General features: G+C 39.4%; 1 protein-coding gene across 3 annotated transcripts in view; it reads right to left on the bottom strand.

Moving 5' to 3' along the window:
- The window catches only part of DAB2 (DAB adaptor protein 2), a 56,516-nt gene that overhangs the window by 13,485 nt on the left and 19,261 nt on the right, over positions 1-23,770 (bottom strand). For 2 of the 3 annotated variants that reach the window (XM_081522238.1, XM_081522236.1), the window contains exons 2-9: positions 9,198-9,386; positions 8,061-8,200; positions 7,162-7,260; positions 6,177-6,308; positions 5,618-5,698; positions 4,927-4,953; positions 4,630-4,683; positions 4,162-4,224 (exon numbers count right to left, since the gene is read on the bottom strand). In XM_081522238.1, the coding sequence (XP_081378364.1) occupies positions 4,162-4,224; positions 4,630-4,683; positions 4,927-4,953; positions 5,618-5,698; positions 6,177-6,308; positions 7,162-7,260; positions 8,061-8,200; positions 9,198-9,288 (687 nt within the window). In that variant the 5' untranslated portion in view covers positions 9,289-9,386. The remainder of the gene's footprint in view (positions 1-4,161; positions 4,225-4,629; positions 4,684-4,926; positions 4,954-5,617; positions 5,699-6,176; positions 6,309-7,161; positions 7,261-8,060; positions 8,201-9,197; positions 9,387-23,770) is intronic. The other variant, XM_081522237.1, reaches the window with a different exon arrangement.

A 23,770-nucleotide genomic window follows, 5' to 3' on the forward strand; every position in this document is an offset into this window, starting at 1 on the left:
TAAGGATCTTTTTGAAGATGTTGCCAAGTTGGATCTCTCATTCTCATCTTCTGAGTCTCTCTTTTGGACATAATTTTTTGTCTACATCCTTCTCAGAACATGATATCAAAATACTGATGCAATCTAATAATTACATCTTTTGTCATAATACAGCTTAGCATTGCTTGTGTTGTGACAGTAATCTCAACTCTTGTTGTTTGGTCACTAAGTCATGTCCAACTCTTAGGGACCCCATGGACTTCAGCACACCAGGCTTCCCTGTCCTTCACTATCTCCTGGAGTTTGCTCAAACTCATGTCCATTGTTGTCAATAATACCATTAAGTAATCTCATCTATTCAATGGATAAATTCAACTAATTTTAAAGTCATTTTTAATTTGTGTATAAGGTGGAGACACGGGTTTAAGAGTTAATTTGAAAGACACACCAAATTCTATTCCTTCTCTATCATTTTTCAAATACGTTAATTATTTGAGTTCTCAGTTGTCAGATAAGACATTCTTCTCAACATAAAAGCAGCAAATTTGATAAATCTGACATGTCTTTATTCAGGTCAACGACACAACTAATTAAGATTCACCCTAGGATACAGCTGTCATACTGACAGACCTTCCTTCTGATTGACTGATCAGTTAAATACTATGGTAGCCATAGAAGAAAATAAACAATAAAAATTGCCCAACTGAAATGGAAGCTAATTTTCTATCATTAGCCTGGGCAGATTATTAGATATTTTGGTCATTGGGACAATGATCAAGACATCCTCAAGGGAATATAAAATCCTCAAACCAGCAAATAAAAAGGGAGATTGAATAGGCTTTCTCAGCTTTAAGAGAAAAGCATAAATTTTTTAAAATTTTAGGTCCTATATCAGATCTAACTGGTATTTATCTTTTGGCTTCCTTTACTGTTAGGGATAAAGACACAATGTTTAAAAAGCCAGTCTTTCTCCTGGTAACCAGAAGAACTTGTCAGAAGAGACAGCTTGTGATTAAAAACAAAAAACAAAAAACAACCTTAAAAAAATCAAAGAAATTGATTGGAAGATCTCAATGCAGGGATCTTTAACAATCAAAAGGTAGGACAAAATGTATTACAAGAGCTTGTGATTTCAATATTTATTCATTTATTATGAGCCACCTCTGGATTAGAACAGTTGGGTGTTCACAGCTGGTAGAGTTCTCCTTCAAATACTTCAGAAGAAGTTCTGAGGACACGAAACAGGAGCCACAATGTTAGACTTCTGAATAGTCACCCTATAAGTAAAATGTATAAGGCTCTCCTCAGGTTGCGTTTGTTGTTAATTCAAAATTAAAAACCCACGTTATAGACTAAAACTGAAAAATGTAAGACTCCTCATCTACCTCCTCCGTCAGCATTTATTTAATTCTGCATCAGACTGTAAACTGTAAACACTTCATCCACTTGGCTGTCATGTAAGCACCTGAGAGACAAAAACTGGTGTCATGAACATGAAATATAGTCCCTGCTCTCAAGAGGCTCCAATAAGAAGGGCAAGCAGGCAACCAAGAAGGTGTCTGCACAGACCAGGTTTTAAATACTGAGTTCAGTAGACTAGCTTTTCTTCAGGTAATTCATCTTGCCTAACCATTCCAGCCTACCAAACCCTGGGACTCCCTGCTTAAAGCCTTTGGGGACCTCCTGCTGCTCCCCTATATCAAAGTAAACTTCATTAACCAGCCTTTCAAAATGACCCACAATGGAGGTGGGTCACTTGCTTTTAGCCTAACTACTACTCTCTACTTTTCTACATACTTCAAAGACCTAACTCAAGTTCAGATTCTTTACAAAGCTGTTCCCCACTGATCCTTCTATTTCAGCTTCACTGTGCCCACCCACTGCATCTTATATAGACATGACACTGTGTTTTGTGCCCTGATCCCATCCCCATATAAGATTTGATGGGGGAACCGCATCTTATGCCTTTTTTCTTAATAACCAGACTTTCAAATTGTGAAGTTTTTAAAGTTAAAGGTCATTTTTTTGTTCTTTTTTTTCTTTGCCTTTCCTTCTTCTTTTGAGATACAGTACAGAAAAATATTGTTCAAGTGATTTTGTGATAAAAATTACATTGTAAGGCATGTCACTTTGCAGCATGAGTTTTACTTGAAATGCAAAAAACTATTCTTATAAATGTTGGAGGGAGGCACAGATGGGTTAAGAAACAGCTCATAAAGTCTAGGTAATTTAGATTTCTGCCTCTCTTCATCTCTTTCAGAGCAACTGTTGTGAGATTTCAAAATTTTTAAACAGGTTGGTTTTATCGAGTAGAAATAAATCTATTTCATGACTTACGAATATGGAGTCATATGTAGAAACACACTGGCAAAGTCTAATGAGCACATAATTAGCACCATTAACGTTCTTTTACAGATATCATCACTTTGATGTTATTTATCATTTAAATTTACTGTTAGTTTAACTAAAACTTGTATGTTATTTCTACAAGCCAAAAATTCCTATAATGCACAAAGTCTAATATAAATGAGACAAGATTACTCTTGTTTTTCTTCATTTCACTTTTTAGAACTTTCTAGAAGTCTACAGAAGCACATTCAACATTCAGTGTTTCCCTGCCTATCTCATCTCCCAGGAATTCTACATACATTGACCTCTTCCAATATACTAGTTGTTTGAATGTTGTTGGGAAGAAGGTTGTTCAGATGTCAATTTACTTTGGGAAGGGAGCTTCTCATGAAGGAGGGGCAAAGTTGCCTAGCAACCAAACAGCCTCAGAGCAAGGATGGACCTTTCAGGATTATCTAATCTGGTATTTCAAAAAGTTTATCTTTACAATAGTAACAAACATTACAAAGAATGAAAGGTTTCAGAGACAAATGAGTCAGGACTTCCTACTTGAAAGAATATTAAATGAGCTTCTCTACCGCAGGTTTTTTAGGGTCGCTAAAATGCTATGTTATGCATTTTGATTCTCATAAAGGTGGGGGTAGAGATGAATGTCTGCAGCCCCTGCTCCTTCCCATCTCACTGGGCCTAGGTATTTGTGTGAAATTTCATAAGCATGCCATTCTCTACAGGACTCCACCAAGCAAGATGCTCACCACTTCTCAATCCACTGTTGCTCTAGTTCCTATGACCTTCTTGGTCACAGAGGTTTGCTTGACAGTTCTACAGGAGACTCCCAGATAAACATTCTTCCCATCATTCTAGACTGACACCCTTTTTCTTGAGTTATGTCTAGGTGCTTTCTCATAACTTATGTTCAAGTCCAGAAACTCACTTACTCAGAGGCATTATCTGAACCTCTAAACTAAATAAAAACCTTGTAAGTAACATCAACTGTTAGGCTTTGTGATTATTTTAACATTGATCTCCCTGCTACACATTAAACTCCATGATGTCACTGATTATGAATCTCACTTCTGTGCCCTGCAAACAGCAGATACTCAAGAAACTGTTAAATAAATGAAAATGTTTTAAGAAGTCATTCAAAATTACAAGTAATTTCACTTGAAGCCTGTTTTGGAAGGTCTGAGTCTTAGGCTTAAGCCTTGAAACTGAACCTCTGCTTGGGTAGATGAGAGTCTTTTTTGAATCACCATTTGCTTATTTGTAAAGGAAAATATTGCTCCATTCTCAGAGTTGTTACAGATCAATAATAATAAGATTTGATATACTATAATATCCTGTAAAGAATGAGCATCTTTTTAAACAAAGACAAGCTTTGGTTAAACATAACTGAGCCTCTTAACTGTTTGGTCTTACTTTATACCAAGCTTATGCTGCCAAGTTACAACAAAAGAATCAGAAAAAAAAGAAGAGGCCAGGAGTCTATACAATCAGTCATCTAACAAACATGTTTCCTTCAAGTTGGCTTACATCAAGGATTAATATTCAGCTCCTCCTTCTGATCCTAAGTAATACCAAGATGGACTACATTGCCTGACCTATTGCTCAGATTTAACTTCTAAGCAATATTAATGTATCCAATGTAGTGCTGATAGGCTCCTATGGTGACTTAAGATGCAAATTTGTTCTAGTAGCCATTTACACTTTATGCAGAAAAATCAATAGTCACCTTCCAAGTTTCAATGAAATGCTCAAGATTTCTGGTTAATTGCCAATTTGAGTTATAGATGCCATTTCCATTACATTGCAAATTTAAAAACAGACACTTACTGTTGGACTACTTAGGTCAGGAGGTGTAGACATGTCCCCAAACAAATCCATCTGGTCAACACCCTTAAAAAAGTATTTTGATTAGATTCAGATGTGTCTATTAAAAAGGATTATTTTGTATATTGTTGTAATTGTTTCCTAAGCTAAAGTTTAGGAAAATAGTTGTCACAATTGGATTTTCACTTAGCCAATATAGATTTGATATTAGGTTAGTTAGGTCAGGTAGTGTAGACAAGTCCCCAGACAAATCCACCTGATGTACATTTTTAAAAAAGCATTTGGATTAGATTCAGAAGTTTTTACTAAAAAGATTACTTTGCATACTGATATAAATGTTATACTAATGGTTAAAGAGTTGTCACAATTGGATCTTCATAAAGATTCCATACATATTTGGTATTAGCAACATCTTTAGGAAGTAAGTCCTGTGTTCAGGTAAGTAAGACTCATAAAAATTCACATACATACCAATTTCAGTTTGCAAGGTGGGTCATCAAGATTCATTAGGGCATCACTCCCATTCTGAAAAGATGGAGAATATTAAAGATTAAGTTGGTGAGTTTTCTCTATGCAGTTTAATTTCCTAGTGTATTGACTTATTAGCAGTTAAGATTTTGGCACTAATCATTCAACTGTACATCTTCTAAGATGAGGGGTCATGAACACACATTAATAAGACAGAAGGGAAGTCTGCTTGGGTAGATGGCAAACAGGGCTTATACATATGACACATGCAATTCACAAGAACAAAAGATGTTCTTTTACCTCTACTGTTTTGTTGGCTTCTTCCATCTAAAAAGAGAGACACAAATTCAATGATCTTAATAAATTATCGGTAAAGTGAGTTCAAAGTGAAAGTGACAGTTGCTCAGTCATGTCCGACTCTTTGCGACCCCATGGACTATGGGACTACAGTCCATGGAATTCTCCAGACTAGAATACTGGAGTGGGTAGTCTATCCCTTCTCCAGGGGATCTTCCCAACCCAAGGATCGAACCCAGGTCTCCTGCACTGCAGGCGGATTCTTTATCAACTGAGCTATCAGGGAAGCCCAAAGGAAGTTCAAAAGGAGAATAAATATACCTATGGGTTTACAGGCATAAGGCATAAGAGAGTCTTGCATTTGATTTCTGTCCTGCATTCCCCGCCCCTCTTCATATCAATACTGGATTTAAATAGACTTATTAGACTTGGTACTCATGTACAGTCCTTGGAATCAATGTGAAACTTATAAGAAGAAAAGACAAGAGCCAGGGACTGGAAATCAGAAGGGCCTAACTATAACACCCATCCATTGTCCTATTGGAAAGAAGAGAAATACATTTCCTTAAATTCTACATGTTGAAGAGCCACATAGAAGCCAACTTCCCAGAGAGGACATATGTTCACGTAATGTTCAGATACAGTCTTGAGGATTGTATTAAGTTTAATAGGGCCTGTATGGGACAGTACTTGCCTTTTTCTTTTCTTCTTCCTTTTTCTTTGTATTATAGATAACTTGGAAAAGGTCTTTCAGATCAATGACTAACGGCTCAGCCTGAAGCAAGACAAAGCATCTTTATCAGCATTTTAATCTATTTTCTTCCCTTTGTTCCCCATCACTTCTGATTAGTATTAATTTTCTTCCTTTCTCTTAATGCTCCTTCTTACCCTCCTCTGGTCTGTGGGAGATCTCCACCACTCTCACCTCTATCCCCAGAAACATATATAGATAAAACAAGAAGTATTACAATAATCTTCCAAGTCCCTTCAAACTTTCTGGGAATAATTCACTATTGCTCTAAAATCAGCAATGACCTTATGACAAATTCCATTCTGATAGCCCTTGTGCCATACATTACATGGGTATCAACGACATTTAAAGAAGATCCCTTAGACCAATTGAAGAGAGTCATCCTCTGAAGTATTGTTTAGTCCTCCTACATCCAACTGTTTCCAGCAAGCTCTCTAGTTGAGAGACAGACACTCTTATGCTTAAGTCCCCCTCCAGGTATACCTCAAGGATCAGAGCTCACCTGTTGCCCTGTTTTTATGGCAAAAAACTGGTGTTGGCCTTCTCCTCCACACACATAACCAAATGCTCGGCTGTCTGTCACATCACGGGCAATGAAAGAAATCTTATTTACTGGATGTTCATGTTCTATTACCTTAAAAAGGAACATCAAAAATGATGTATTGGGAAAATCTATTTGCAGAATCTATTTGCGAATAGAATCTATTTGCAGGCAAGCATAACTAAGTATCAGATACCAAGACATATATGAAAAGGCTAAAACATCTGAATATTTTTCCCTCCTGCATATTAAATAATGGGAATCTCTCGGAAGGGCTGAATAGCAACGGGAGATCTCCCCATAGTATCCTGATACAATAAACTATTGTGGAGCAATAAAAAACCATTTTAAATGAATGAATCTAATGTTATATTGAGTAGAGGGAAGAAAAAAATCCCAGAACATTTGAAGTATGAGAGTCTTTTGATAAAACTCAAACAAACCAAAATTAAGAAAGGCTATTCATGTGATAGAATAACAGCAACCAAAGAAAATGAACAAGGTTACACCTATGGGGTGAGAAGGAAGGGGAGAGGGAAAAAGAAAGGAAGATGTTTTGTTCATCAAGTTCACCCAGGACCAATATATTAAAATAGACCCATACACAAATCTATGACAGAATCACAAATCAGGGGTAAGGATTAATCTTTTAGTCCAAAAAATACCTGACCGATACTGGTATCTATGGTATACTGGTGTTGAAGTTAGACTTATTGACTTGAGGTCCACATCTGTTACAGGAAATAAATTTCAAAGTAAAGTATCATGACTCCTCACCTCCTACCCTGTCTGTTTTTTGCCTGTTACTCCTGGAGAAGTGCAGCAATATGTACTTTTTTTTTTTCCTACAGATTTTGAAAAGGGAAAATGGCAGCTGAAATTTATGACACAAATTATTTGTCAGACTCAGATGGTCAGAAAGGTGTCAGCGAAAGTGAATTCTTACCCCAGTTTTCTCATCAATGATTTTTATTCCAGAAAGAGAAATATTGACCCAGATCCTTTGCTTGTGTTGTCCCTGAGACCGAGCAGCTGCCGCCATTCCCTGATGAGATGGGGAGAACAAGAAAAACTCTAGTTAAAAGCACCCTATGATGCCTCTGATTCTAAAATTTTAAAAGACAATCAGCTTTGTTTTCAGCTTGGTTTACCATCTATGAAAGGATTAAGCATCTTTCTTAAGACACAGCAGAATTAAATAGAAGACAGCGAGCCAGGAGATCACTAGTTAGCTACGTGAACTTGGGCAAGTCCTTCTAATTGCCTTGGCCACTGAAGAGTCACTGGCAAAGACAAGAAGATTGGACCAGAAGATCTTTAAATGTATTCAAAGATGTTCCTTGCAGGCCTTATCTTATTTAATGAGTATTACTTCCTTAATGAGGTTCATAGTGTGGCAGTATTAGAATTTAAAAATGTAAATAAACCTAAAGGACTAACACTAAATAACATTAGTTTCAAACAAGAGTCCTGAATTTTACCTGAATACCTCCAGGCTCTGAAATTTGATCTAGTCAAAGGAAAAGGCATCTAGGGTCCTCCTGTACATGACTGCATGCTAAGTCCCTTCAGTCGTGATTGACTCTTTGCGACCCCATGGACTGTAGCCCACCAGGCTCCTCTGTCCATGGGGATTCTCCAGGCAAGAATACTGGAGTGCGCTGCCATGCCCTCCTCCAGGGAATCTTCCCAACCCAAGGATTGAACCCCAGTCTTCTGCATTGGCAAGCAGGTTCTTTATCACTGAGCTACCAGGAAAGCTGTAAGTAAATACAAACTTCTAATATCATTCCCTCTGTTGGACATTTGCTTAACATAGCAACAAATTATGCTTTCCTCTGTTACCTTTAGTTTCATCATAGAATCTTGGCTCATTTTATCCCCTCTTGCATCTGGCACATCATCAATGCCAATTAGCTTGGCCTTGTACTTCACACCATCACCTTTGAATCTTGCCAAAAGATATTCATCTGTCTTTTCGGTGCCTGAGAAAAGAAAAAGTTAGAGGATCAAGTTTATACATGTGCTGAAATATCAGCCCCAGGTATGACCAAAAATGCTGTACAATCTAAAAGTCTGAGTTACATAAATCTTGATTATACTACAATTGATCAATGCAACATTCTACCGTTATCCTTATTTCTTTTGAGTAAAAAAAAAAAAATCACACTGTGTAAAACTGTGTATGGCATTGGGGTGGAGAGAAAATAAACTCTTAATGATGCAGAACAGGCTGAATTATGGAAAACTTACGGGAATATGTGAGATAGGATTGGGGGATATTCTGGGATATTCTTCATCATAGCTGTAAAAATATTTTTTAAAAAGAATATAAGGAGGATAATACTTTTTCTAATAAAAGGAAAATTAGCCACTGTACCATTTACTAACATTTTTGAACCGTCAATAAAGCAGAAGAGAACTGTGGGTAAATTCCCTTGAAAACCATTAAGATGACTATTTCATCAATATAACTTCTTTTGCTCCTCTTCTCATTCCCATTTCTAAAGCATGGATGTGAAAGGCAAAGAAATCATGGCATATTCTCAAACTATGAATGATTAAGGATGTTGACACTTTCTAGTGGTACTTTTGTGTCAAAAGAAGAGGGTCTTATAAAATAAAGATCTTGATTTTTATAGAACAGCTACTTCAGTAAAGCAAAATCATACAGAGGTTACTGAAAGATAACCATGCAATACTCGATAGTTGCATTTCCAAACTGAATAATATCTATGAAAGTTTCCCAGCAGGATCCAAGTTGAGGCAATTACTGGGTTTATATATATATATGTCTTATCATAGAGGAATTGAACCAATCTCCTCTGCTAAAGTCTTACTTTCATATTTAGGAGAACTTGAGACGCGGCTGAGATTGAATCAAGGCAAGGGCCAACTCTTACTTTCCCCTTGAACTTCACCCTTCTTCACTGGTAGCCACCACTAGCTCCCCTCATAGGGCTCAAGAAGATTTCTCCATACCTTTCTTCTTTTCCTTCTTGGATGGTGCCTTTGGTGCAGCCTGTTGGTCAGGCTGACCATTAGTTGCGCTCGTTTCTACTTCGTTAGACATGGCAAGAAGGCAGACGGCCAACTCCAGCACCAGCAGACTCTTACAGCAGGCGATCCCTGATGGAGTCGTCTCAAACAAACATAACCTGCTGCAGACACCTGTGGGCAGAGTTTAGAGGCACAATGAGATCATAACACAGCAAACCCAGACTTTATGTCCTAATAGGCCCACAGCCAGTGACTTTTGACTGTAATTCTTCAGACTCATTTTGTTCTTACTTCTCTGTTAGACTGAACTCTGACAGAACGGGAGTGGGTAGGACTGTTTCCTTTGTAGTTTCCAAAATGGAAAGAAGGTATTTACTAGATTTTTCTTCATGTAATTATTATCTGGTAACGTGATTATAGGTACGACTCCTATGCACAAAATAAACAAGCTACAAGGATATATTGTATACATCGGAAATACAGCCAATATTTTATAATAACTATAAATTGAGTATAATCTTTAAAAATTGTGAATCACTATGCTGTACATCTTAAACATATAATGTAGTTGTAATATATAATATAGTTGTAAATCAGCTATATCTCAATAAAATAAAAAATGCTATTATCTGGCTAAGAAAGTCGTATCGGAACTTTGGATAAAAAGCTAGTATTAAAGATAGGGATCAAAATATGTCACATGTAGGGGCTTCCCTGGTGGTCCAGTGGTTAAGATTCTGGGCTCCCACTGCAGGGGGCACAGGTTCGATACTTGGTCAGGGAACTAGATCCCACATGCCACAGCTAAGAGCTCACATGCTGCAGCTGAAAGAGCCTATATGCCACAACAAAGATACTGCATGCCACAAATGAGAACCAGCAAGGCCAAATAAATAAAAATTACAAAATTTTTTCAAATGTCAAAAAAATGTTCTCACTGAGTGAACATACTTTGTGCCAGTATTTAGCATTATTATCCTCTAAACAGCTTCCCAGGTGGCACAGTGGTAAAGAATCAACCTACTAATGCAGGAGACACAAGGGACATGGGTTCGATCCTTGGGTGGGGAAGATCCCCTGGAATGGTAACCCACTCCAGTATTCTTGCCTGGAAAATTCTATGGACAGAGGAACGTAGCAGGCTATAGTCCATCGGGTTGCAAAGAGTCAGACACAACTAAGCACACACAGGGGTGGGGGCCCTCAAAACAGTTTAGTATGTTCTCCATAAAGCTCCCCCATGTATCACAGCAGGTCAAACAAAAAAGCAAAGTCATTGTAAAGCACACAGAAGTGAGTTAACATTTCAAAAGGTTCTTTGACCTCTCAGGAGTGAACATTTCTATACTGCACCAGAGAGAGCTAGGGAAGGTTAACTTTCTATGTGAACTGAAGACAAAAGGCAGAGAAAAGCCACTCACAGTGTGCAATCCTGTGAAGAACACTTATGGGCTCGTCCACTAGTCTCACCCCCAAAGCTACCTTCATTCTTTGCAATTTTAATAGTCTTTTGAAACACATACATACACACATACATAAAAATCTATGTATGGTTAATATTATCTGAATTATTGCATTTGAAGATTTAATAGTTGATTTTGCTCAAAGACACCTGACTGGTAGGTACCTGGGTAACAACATAAGGGGACTTGAAGTCCTATTTACCCATGACTTAGTTGGGGGCCAGGCACTATTAGCCCTTTAACTGCATTAACTCCAGAACACTCATGATAACCCTGTGGGTAGTATGATGCAGTATTATTTCACTTTTCCAGAGGGAAAGCAAAGGCACAGAGGTTTTAAACAACGCAGCTGCTGAGTTAGAACCAGGTCTCCAATCCGGGCTGTCTGGCCCCAAGCCAGAGTTCCTCAAATGCTACACTGATGAGTCTCATACGGGAAACCTCGTGTTGGCAACAGAGATGTTCTATTACATACGTGTAGTGTCCCTCACCTCTCCCCCAAAAAGATACACCCAAGTCCTGACCCCTGAACCTTTGTATATGACCTTATCTGAGAAAAGGTTACTTGTAACTGTCATCAAGCGAAGGCTCTTGAGTAGGGATCATCCTGGATTTGGGAGGGCCCTAAATTCCATCACAAATGTCATTATAAAAGAAAGGCAAGGGGAGATTAGAAGCACAGAGACACACTGCAGAGGTGAGGTGAATACAGAGGTAGATATTGGATTGATGCATCTATAAATCAGGTATGCCAGGATGGTCAATGTCCCTCAGATGCTAAGAGACAGACGTGCAATGAGTACTCTCTCAGCACCTTCAGAAGGAATAAACCCTGATGACATATTGATTTGGGGCTTCTGGCCTCCAGGACCGTGAGAGAATAAATTCCTGCTGTTTCAAGTAACCCAGTTTTTGGTAATTTGTTACGGCAGCCCTTGGAAACTAATACAACACCTCTGTTTTTTTGTGTGTCTTGGTTGATTTCGGGTGGTTCCAAGTTTTATTTCCCAGCGATGTGATAAATCTCCTAGTCATATTCCTAGTCTTCTAATTTCAGGAAGCCAATAGTAATGCTCTTCTTTCAAATCAACAGGATATTTCCCCATGTTAACAACATCAGGCAGTGAGACCAAGTTCTGATCTAAGGAGAAACATCAACATCCATCCTCCCGCATCCTCAGCTTCTCCCCTTGGGCCCTTTCCTTTCTTAGCTGCTCATCGTGTCTTAGAAATAAGGAAGACACTTCCATGTGACCCCGCAGTCCTCCAGTTACCACTTCATGATTTAAACAGCTAAAATTGATGCTCTCTTCCTCTCAAAGGACTGTTCATCTTAATGCTAATCTCAGAAAGTCAACTCCAACTGCTAATGGCTCTTCTGACCAAATCCAATTACTTTGCTTTCATTCTTTTGAGCGTATCTGACTGCATGCATCACACATCTATACCTTTTTGTGAGCCCCTTTCCCCCCCATTTTTTTGCTCCCATGACAATCTTGAAGCTCCAGTCCATGGTTTATGTTCATTGAATTAGGATAATCTGAATTTTTTCTTCATGATGGCATTCTAAATTTTAAAGTAAAGCTTTCCCACTTAATCTTAGGGTTCCTCTTGCACTTAGGACAAAGACTGAGACGTTTTCATTTTATATTAAATATTTTACCCCTTGTTGTTTCTGTCGTTCAGCTGCTAAGTTGCGTCCGACTCTTTGCAACCCCATGAACTGCAGTATACCAGGTTCCCCTGTCCTTCACTATCTTTCGGAGTTTGTTCCAATTCATATTCCTGCATATCTTAATAGCCTTTTCTTTCATTCTTATATAGAAACCCCAATATTTCTATCTCTATCATAATTTTTTTCCTTTTTGACTCCTTTCCTTTTCGAATTAGCAGAGCTGCCTTATCTCTCATTTTCCTACCCATTCCTGTTACTTGTTTGTCCCTGAAGACTTTCACTCCTTCCTGCCCAATTTTGGCAGGAAAGAACCTGGCATAAGAATTTGTTGCCCCATCTTTGAAGTCTAATATCATACTTTTCTGTAGGATATTATTGCTGTCAAGAAAAGTCTTAGCTCATTAAACATGGCAAATTTTATTCAAAGGTGAGTATTTTAAAGGAATTTGAGAAATGCCACAAAGTATTTTGAGAGGGCTTGGGAGAGGGAATGGCGGTGTGTGGTTTAGTCATAAAAATGATACAAGACATAACAACCTTATAACTCAAGACCAGGCATTAAATCTGGTGTCAGCAGACGGCTTTCAAAATGGAAGAGGTCTACAGTGAGCGGTGCTACTATGGTTTTACAGCAAAAACTTCTTTTGTTAGACACTAAAGTTCAACATTCATAGCATTAGGATTGTTTCAAGGTACTCAGTATTCTTTGACTATATCCTCTCACAGTTTGGGAATGAGCAGTTACAAGGAGCAGGGGAGGAAAAAAAATAAGTATAAAACATTCCTTTAGCATCTTAGCATATTTTTTGAAGGAAAGCGATGTGTCTGTTGGGTTGTAATAGCCAAGGGCAGGTCTCTATTGCAGGCCATACATTTTAAAAGTTATTTGTGCTCCCTGAAATGATTGGAAGGTAGATTTTGCCCACAGGCTCCAAGACTCAAAGATAAATCTCTTTATAAAGAAACATTAAAGGTTTACCAAAAAATTTTTAGCCAAAGTGTACGACCAGTTATGTGTATAAGAGAGTGATGAACACTCACCTTTCTCCACAGGTTTAAAGAGAAACTCCCTCATCATAGACCTCCCAAATGCCCAGGTTACCATTTGACCTGAGGAAGACAGAGGAAGTCTTGCTTCCAGACTGAGGTCCCTCTGTACGAATAATCAACTTAAATCCAGTGTTTAAAATTCAAATGCATACTCCTTTCAACAATGTTACAGAATTGTCAATTGTGCTCATAAAACCTCTAATAGGTTTTATAATGAATTGATTTTTGGGAAGGCTTTGGGCCTGAAAAAGGAAGCTGAGGACCAAAAGAGGCCCTACCATTTCCTGTGACTGCTTTCCCAAATTAGAGTATTGTTGAAAAAAAAAAAAAAGGCATCTGTTTTAAAGCTCTAGTAAGGTAAAAAAGATTTCTAACTTTTATTTTTAAAGAAGAACCACTGGGTGTAGAACAACCAGTAAGGATAGTCCTTCTGACTAAGGACCGAAAGTTAATCAGGAAACACACACAAAGGATGCTATCATAAAACATGGATTACTAATAAAGTCCAAAAACATAATCAAAAAGTCACATGGACTGCCCCCCCACCCCATCTAAACCTGGCTGGTTTGTTATTCTAGTTCTTAGGAATGATCTGTTTACTTCTTTAGAAGCCCGAGAAGAGAAATAAGATGATACATCTGAAAACAGATGAGAATCTAAAGTTACTGTATATTTTGACCCCTTTTTAAGGTCTAATACAGAATAGAAAGTTGTAAATGAAAGCTATGCTAAGTCAAAAAAATGAGCTTCATTTGAATGAAGATCTCTAAATTGGATTTTGGACTTCATGCAAACCATGTGGGGACTTCCCCTTTCCACAGCACGAGAATCAGATGATCAGGAGACATTTTGCAACATTTTTTGTTTTTTTGGTTTCTGAGAAAGTTCTGAGAAATGTATACCAGAAGACTGTGTGAGTCACCTTAAGATGACTATGTCCTTTGCACTAGAAAACAATCTGCTACAGTTTATTTACCACTTAAAGTGATTCATGCAAGTATTTAGAACCTTGGAATACTGAGCATAGGGACACACTTGTGCAGGGACAAATTTGCCTGGTGCCTCCTTATTCTTCCTCACCTTTTCCATCAGGAGGAATAGTATTGGCATCAGCAACGATTCTAATGAATGACTATAGGGTTCTAAAGCAACATCATGACACAAGTTTGCCACCTCCCTCCCAGTCTATCTTTTTACCTATTATTCGGAGAAGATAGGAATTTTCCTGGTCAGTCTCAAGGCTGGTAAAAGGAATAACTTGAGTTAAGAACTTATTTTAAAGGTGGCCCCATTCTACAAATGATAGAGGACCTTTTTTTAATGTTAAAGGGAACAGGAATTGCACTCATCTCACATGCTAGTAAAGTAATGCTCAAAATTCTTCAAGCCAGGCTTCAGCAATACGTGAACCGTGAACTTCCAGATGTTCAAGCTGGTTTTAGAAAAGACAGAGGAACCGGAGATCAAATTGCCAACATCCGGTGGATCATTTTAAAGTAAGAGAGTTCCAGAAAAACATCTATTTCTGCTTTATTGACTATACCAAAACCTTTGACTGTGTGGATCAGAACAAACTGTGGAAAATTCTGAAAGTGATGGGCATACCAGACCACCTGACCTGCCTCTTGAGAAACCTGTATGCAGGTCAGGAAGCATCAGTTAGAACTGGACATGGAACAACAGACTGGTTCCAAATAGGAAAAGGTGTATGTCAAGGCTGTATATTGTCACCCTGCTTATTTAACTTATATGCAGAGTACATCATGGGAAACACTGGGCTGGAAGAAGCACAAGCTGGAATCAAGATTGCCGAGAGAAATATCAATAACCTCAGATATGCAGATGACACCACCCTTATGGCAGAAAGTGAAGAAGAACTAAAGAGCTTCTTGATGAAAGTGAAAGAGGAGAGTGAAAAAGTTGGCTTAAAGCTCAACATTCAGAAAACTAAGATCATGGCATCTGGTCCCATCACTTCATGGGAAATAGATAAGGAAACAGTGGCTGACTTTATTTTTCTGGGCTCCAAAATCACTGCAGATGGTGATTGCAGCCATGAAATTAAAAGATGCTTACTCCTTGCAAGGAAAGTTATGACCAACCTACACAGCATATTAAAAAGCAGAGACATTACTTTGTCACCAAAGGTCTGTCTAGTCAAGGCTCTGGTTTTTCCAGTGGTCATGCATGGATGTGAGATTTGGACTATAAAGAAAGCTGAGTGCCGAAGAATTGATGCTTTTGAACTGTGGTGTTGGAGAAGACTCTTGAGAGTCCCCTGGACTGCAAGGAGGTCCAATCAATCCATCCTAAAGGAGATCAGTACTGGGTGTTCATTGGAAGGACTGATGTTGAAGCTGAAACTCCAATACTTTGGCCACCTGATGCGAAGAGCTGACTAATTTGAAAAGACCCTGATGCTGTAAAGATTGAGGGCAGGAGGAGAAGGGGACGACAGAGGATGAGATGGTTGGATGGCATCACTGACTAAATGGACATGGGTTTGGGTGGACTCGGGGAGTTGGTGATGGACAGGGAGGCCTGGCGTGCTGCTGTTCATGGGGTCTCAAAGAGTCGGACACGACTGAGCGACTGAACTGAACAAACCCTTAACCTACCAAGCCCTTCAAACACTTGTCCTGGCAGCTCTGTAAATAGAATGTGTCTCCATCTTATGAATACTGAAACGGACTAGGTAACACAAGATCAATCACTAATTAGCTGATGGGCTTTAATTGAACATGATCTGTGTTCCCTTTCTTTTTATATATGCTGCTGTTCTTATCTTTTTTTTTAAATTCCACTGATGTTAACCTGTATTTTTCCAGCTGCTTTCAGAGTCAAATCCCATGGACTTTCACATATCAGTTAACTTTCCAGAAAGAGCCGCATAAAACAGACACAGGAAAGGGAGTTAAGGAGAATCAAGGACAAAGCGACATAGATGTCTTTGCTGGTGTCTAGCACTTTGGAAGGGTCAGAAGTGTGCTTCCTTGTCCTTTGGAACTTTTGCTTGTCTCAGCTGAGATACTGAACTAGGACATGTGAAATATTAACCTCTAGGGCACATCTTGGGGTCCAAGAGGGCAGCAAACAGCCTTCAGCACTATCTTCAAAGTAGCCTTTTGAGAATAAGGGACCTTGCCAGAAATGATGCAGCCAAGTTTTTGATATTTGGTGAAAAACTAGTCTCCCTTAACTGCTTGAATCCCTATGTTTTTAGGAAAACTGATTCTACCCTGCAAAGGCCAAGCTGAGTGGACAGTAAGATTTTTGCCGACTCTTTAATTGGGGAAATGAGACTATGTTAACACACATTGAAAAGGAGTCCTTAGGATATTTTCTTGTAAATGCTGACACTGCTATAGGGGCCTCAGGAAGAAAACGTGCCTGAGTCGAGGAGGTATGCACTGGTTAGGCATTTACAGAGAGACATATCATTGCCTGTAACCCCTGGGAAGGATGCTGCAGGAAGATAGGACTTAGAAAGCTCTGAACTGGAAAACTTCTCCCAGCCTTTGAAACCAAGTCAGACCAGAGTTAAAAGTTCCCCAGACAGTTAATTTGGGATATAGGCCAGATAGTGTAGCAGGTCAGAGTTTAGGCTAAGAAGTCTTTCACATTTTCACTACTTTCTAGCTCTGTGGCTTGAGTCAATCTATCTAATATTCATTTCCTCACCTGTAAAATGAGAATATAATTTGTAGCGTTGTTATAAGAAATCAATAATAACTGATGTAGAGACCTCAGTGCCTCGGATACAGAAAGCTCTCAACAAGTGGCAACTATGATTAAATCACATCTAGGTTTCATGAACAGTTCAGTTCAGTCACTCAGTCGTGTCCAACTCTCTGCAACCTCAGGGACTGTAGCACTATGTGTTAGGTATGCAGTCTTGTGTTTTAGTTGACATTGCTTTCCCACACCAAGTGTTTAAATGATTTTAGAGCAAGTGGGACCAATAAGTAAATAGCTAGTAAGTAGAAACACTGTTAGAACCACCTCCTGTTCAACTCTGGCTTCTGTGACTGTTGAAAGTAGGTTCTGACAGGAATGGGCTTCCCTGGTGGCTTGAAGGTAAAGAATTTGCCTGCAATGCAGGAGACCCGGGTTCAATCCCTAGGTCGGGAAGATCCCCTGGAGAAGGGAACTGTACCCACTCCAGTATTCTTGCTTGGAGAATCCCAGGGGCAGAGGAGCCTGGCGAATTACAGACCATGGGGTCACAAAGAGTAGGACATGACTGAGTGGCTAACATACACACATCTGACAGGAATAGGACTATGGGAATAAAAACTACACTAAGTTACCCAGAGAGGCCTGTTCTAATGAATTCCAAGTCAAATCTCAGCCTCCATTTTCACCAATGGCAGTGTAAAAGGTCTACCTCATATCCCCTGGGGAACTTTTATGAGGAGCTCTTAAGATGTCCAAGTCTGTGACACACTCAGATCCTTTAAGTTGGAATCGATGCAGAAAGAGATGCAAGCACCAATATATTTTAAAGCTTCGCGGATGATTCTAATGCACTGACAAGTTTGAGGTATAAGTCTAACTTCCACAATCCTATGTTACCTTAAAGAAATAAATACCAAGTGGGTTAGACTACTGAACTGCAAGAAACCTAGGGAATAATTTTGTCCTACCCTTTCATCATAAGGATTAAGAAACTGAGGGCAAGAAAGAATATATGACTTGTCTAACTGTTAAACAGCTGGTTGTAGATAACAGTTGGTACCAGGAAAAAATCTAGATCCTAAAATGAGACTCTAGCGTCCTATTTTTAGAGTGTATGAGTCTGTTTTTTTTTTAAACTATTTTAAGAAGTCCATACAAGGCCCATTATATTGAGACTGAACCAAGAACTAATTAACAGATATACCAAAGAACAGGAAGATAAATTAGTAGAATAGCTTGAATAGATGCTTTCTGAACCAAAACAGAAAAAGGAGTTTATAGGGTCTAATGATATGGTATTACTAGATTCTCTTTTGTTAGGTAGCTGAAGTCCTACCTGGTCAAACTAGCTCACAGATGCTAATTTGGCTGCTTGGAAGAAAGTATTTGGCTAGGCTTGAGACGCAACTCACAGATCAAAGAATTCACATTATTTCAGTACATTCTCTGCTACTCAGTACTTGGCCTTTTAGTTATTTTTTCTAAAGCCTGATAGGAAGTTTGAGTTCTTCAGTTGGCAACTTCCAATATTCTTGACTCATTATGACCTCTCAATTTTGTACCCACCTCCACCCATTTTGTTTTTAAAATAAGTTTTTATTAGGAGTATTTCCTAACAGAGCCTAAAGAACAGTCATCATAAAAAAAGTGTTTAGGAGAGTTTAAGACTTTAAAAACAGGCTTCCATGTGTCACTTCAGTCATGTCTGACTCTTTGTGACCCCAAGGACTGTAGCCCTCCAGGATCCTCTGTCCACAGGATTCTCTGGGCAAGAATACTAGAGCAGTTTGCTGTGCCCTCTTCCAGGGGATCTTCCCGACCCAGGGGTTGAACCTGAGTCTCCTACGTCTCCTGCATTGTCAGACTGGTTCTTTACCACTAGTGCCATCTGGGAAGCCCCCCAAATAGGCTTAATGTTATTATCTGAAATAATAACAGATATGTAATATCTGATATGTTATTATCTGAACGAAAGCCTATTCTCTAGACTGTGCAATGCCACCAATTCACTAAAAATGCCTAAAAATTACTCACAAGGTGAAGTTATTGTAGATGATCAATTTTACAATCACATTACTGAGTTGTTTCAGTGCAATGACTTATTTTGAAGACTTTACTAGGATTAGAAAAGGTAGAATGTGTAGATTCACAGAGTAACTTGTGCAAGCTGGGCACAAGTTAATATGCTTGTGTGAACAAAGACACAGCAAACTGACTATAGAATCTCTCCTTACACTTAGTCAAACTCTAGGAAAGAAGGTACTGTTGGAATATCTCTGTGGTCTATGGACTGTGTAGAGTTTTTGTGAATATGGATACACTATGCTTGCTGCTGCTGCTGCTAAGTTGCTTCAGTCGTGTCTGACTGTGCAACCCCATAGATGGCAGCCTACCAGGCTCCCCCGTCCCTGGGATTCTCCAGGCAAAAATACTGGAGTGGGTTGCCATTTCCAATCTAATGCATGAAAGTGAAAAGTGAAAGTGAAGTTGCTCAGTTGTGTCTGACTCCTAGTGACCCCATGGACTGCAGCCTACCAGGCTCCTCAGGCCATGGGATTTTCCAGGCAAGAGTACTGGAGTGGGTTGCCATTGCCTTCTCTGACATGATGCTTAGGATTGGATTAATTGACCTTACAGAGTATACCTGTCTCAACGTTAACATCTCCTTTTACTCGTGCCTCAAGAGCTATGTGGGGAAGAGAGATTGGCAAGGTAATGACTGCATCCTTGAGTCAAGTTCATAACACCATCTTGAACTATCTTATTAGCTGCTTCTCTATTAGAGAGAGAATGAATCACCGATGGAAGGAGCCATGAGTGATTCTCATTAATTCTAAGGAAAGGGATTCTCCAGGCTATAATACTGGAGTGGATTGCCATGCCGTCCTTCAGGGGATCTCCCCGACCCAGAAAGATCTCTTATGTCTCCTACATTGGGAGGTGGGTTCTTTACCACTAGCACCACTTAGGAATCCATTGTTCTGGAGGAAAGGAAATTATGCCTTTTGAGGGGGTAGGAGGAGCTTGGAAACAAAGGCTACACTTCTCCATACACCTTGGGCTTTAGGCTCAGAGGTAGGTGGCAACTTAGTAGGTAAATTTGTTTATCAAGGTAAGACATATCTGGGAAATTGCCAGTGGATTGAAGTGGTCCAACATGGAGTGGGAATGTGGGGGGAGATATGGGAGGAAGGGGAGGGAAAAAACTTCTTATGTCTGAGGAACAGATAAAAAATAAGAAGGCTAGATTCAAGCCCGGGGCTCAGGACTTTCCTGGTGGCACCGTGGATGGGGATCCACCTGCCAGTGCAGGGGACACGGGTTTGATCCCTGCTCCGGGAAGATTCCACATTCCTCAGGGCAACTATGTCAGTGTGCTGCAGCTACTGATGCCCACGCGTCCTAGAGCCGCACACCAATAATTACAGAGCCCACACGCTGCAACTGCTGAAGCCTGCGCTCCTAGAGCCCGTGCTCCACACCAAGGGAAGCCACCACAATGAGAAGCCTGTGCACCACAATGGAGAGTAGCCCATGCTTGCTACAACTTGAGAAAGTACAGCAACGAAGACCCAGTGCAACACGCACCCCCACCGCCCCTGCCCTTCAAAAAAGACCGGGCTCAAATGTCAGAATCCCCAGCTAACCCAGTCAAGAAGACATGCTGGCACTTTGGGCAGGCTTCAGTACCCTGGTTCAGGTGGCGCTAGTAGTAAAGAACCCACCTCCCAAAGCAGGAGACATAAGAGATCTTCCTGGGTCAGGGAGATCCCTGGAGGAGGGCATGGCAATCCACTTCAGTATTCTTGCCTGGAGAATCCTGTAGACAGAGGAGCCCAGCGGGCTACAGTCCATAGGGTTATGACCGAAGAAACTTTTGAACACACAGTACCCTGGCTGGTGGGTGGTACGTGTGAGCACACTGAAAGAGCTGTGTGACTTGAGGGCCTGTGGGGACATGATAGAGCCCTGCAGAACACTTCTCTCCCAGCCCTGGGACAGCCTGGCGGGACCAGAGACGGCAGCCCCTGCCTCAGTCACCAGAGCACTTGCTTCAGGGACAAAAGTCATCACGGTGTCGTGGTAGCACAGTAACTCGCCCTGGGTGCTGTTGTAAGGCTGAGGACACTGAGGTGCAGTTTTAAAATCTGAATTCAGAAGAACTCGACTTCATACTATTAGATAGTAAAGGATACTATGTCTCATTCTGCTTCCCTCCCATCCCAAAGGCAAGGAAGAGAGTAGAATACTCTCTTTAGAATAGAGAATAAACAATCTATGAAATATTTTTATTTTTATTTTTTTTAAAGACCAAACTACTAACATGGAAGCGTCTGGAATTCTTCTATTGCAGGGCTTCTGGGGCAATAATTTGAGAAGCATTATGGAGCTGGTACAAAATCACAGAAGCATATGATTTTTACTTTGAATTTGGCACCTAAATGTACAGTGGATATTATGCTTGTCCCTTGCAAGAAAATGTAGTCAAAATACTAATAAATCAGAACAAGGGAAAAGGACTGTCGTACATTTGATTTCTAAGCTAATACACTAACACTATTCATATCTTCTTCAATAATCTTCCCTCATATCTATGTATACTTTCCCCAATTGACCAGTAATACTTCACTGCTCTCATATCTATCCTTCCCAAGTTCGTTTAACAAAACTCATCCCTCTTCCTAATTTCAAGCTAGCTTTTAAATAAACCATACAGATGAAACTTAGCAGTTTGTTTCCTAGAACACAGAGCATCAAGTTGTGCTTTCTCATTCCCAAATGAAGTAATCCTGAATGCAGTCAGCCCAGCCATGTAGTACACCTAGCACATGGACTTCAGGACACGTGGTTTATACATTTGAGTCCCTCTGGGATTTAACCTATGATGTTTGTACACATAAATCTTAATTGTTAAACAGGTCCCACTTTCTACTTGAGTGCCACTACAACAGTCATCTTGAAAGTTAGAGGAGTCATCTTGAATGTTAGAAGAATTCAAGAAAAAATACATTATTTAGAAGCATCTGTATTTTATTTATTTACTTAATTTTTTTTTTTGCTTCTGCATCTGCTTTATTTTACTCAACATAATATTTATGAAGTCCCAGCTATGTTGTATCTTGTTCATTATCATTACCACATATCTCATTATATGAGTATCAGAGAAGGCAATGGCACCCCACTCCAGTGCTCTTGCCTGGAAAATCCTATGGACGGAGGAGCCTGGTAGGCTGCAGTTCATGGGGTCGCTAAGAGTTGGACACGACTGAGCGACTTCACTTTCACTTTTCCCTTTCATGCACTGGAGAAGGAAATGGCAACCCACTCCAGTATTCTCACCTGGAGAATCCCAGGGATGGTGGAACCTTGTGGGCTGCTGTCTATGGGGTCGCACAGAGTCGGACACGACTGAGGCGACTTAGCAGTAGCAGCATTATATGAGTATACCACAAATTTTATCCAATTTGGAGCTGTTATGAATTGTGCTTCTATGAACATTCTACTACATATCATTAGATGCATATATGTATGCACTACTTTTTACTTTTTATTTTATTTATTGTAGTATAGTTGATTTACAATGTGGTGTTAGTATCAGGTGTATAGCACAGTGATTCAATTTTATATATATATATATATATATATATATACTTTTTTTCAGATTCTTTTTCCTTATAGGTTGTTACAAGTTACAGAATATCTTTCCCTGTGATATACAATAAGGCTCCTACATTTCAAACATTAAGCTATAAACAAGCAGCTACATCTACTAGTAGAATTATTTTATGATATAACATATCAGGGCACTTGAAAAGCAGACAGGTCATCTTAAACTTTTGTTCTCCAGAAAACCAGAGCAAGAAACACTGCCTGATATTTAGTTGCTTTTAACAGCCCAACTGAATCATATTAAATTTCAACATGGTTTCCCTTTCTAGACAGAGCCCCACATTCTAATAATCTTCATAGCAATGGCTTGAATGTTTCTGTATCTTTCTGCAACTCAGGTTTCAGAAATGCGCTGTGTTTCATAGAGTTTAAAGGAAGAAGAATCCAGCTGCTATGTAACATCTGCACGAAGTAATTAAAATGAGGTGTAAGTAAGTTAGGATTGTGTGTAGACCGTCAGGACTTTTCTGTTACATTTCTGTATATAGACTAAAACCATGAAAAAGGTTCTTATACCTATGTAGACCTAACATAAGATGAGTTTAAATTATTTGATTCTAATATGTTGTCTCTGGTTCTGGGTGACCTTTTCAGTAAAATATCCCTTTGTCTTAGTGTTCAATCTAATCTTAGAGTTAACATAAACCTTCCATGAGAGACTTTGCCACTGGCTGTTTCCACGTCTGAAATGATCTTTTCTAGTTGGGTGAGACATTCACGGCTAACAGGGCCTTTGGGTCACATCTCCAAGAATAATGATGGTCCTACTGACCCCGTAGATAAGAACGGTGTTTTTTGTTTTTGTTTTTTTAAGCCCACTTACTGTTAACTATTACCTGTGTACTTGATAGATCAGTTATCACTCTAAGGGTGGTGCTTCATGATTTAGCTGATTTCCCTTAGGAAGATTTGGTTGCTTTTAAACAAGATAAAGGAAAAATGAGTCATTTAAAAATAAAAAGGAATTTTCTATCTAATATTTGTTGAATTTCAGGTTGACAGAGAAACAGCAACTTGAT

The sequence above is a fragment of the Giraffa tippelskirchi genome, chromosome 8 (genome assembly GCF_054371585.1).
Source record: "Giraffa tippelskirchi isolate mGirTip1 chromosome 8, T2T-mGirTip1v1.2.pri, whole genome shotgun sequence".
Lineage (NCBI taxonomy): Eukaryota > Metazoa > Chordata > Mammalia > Artiodactyla > Giraffidae > Giraffa > Giraffa tippelskirchi.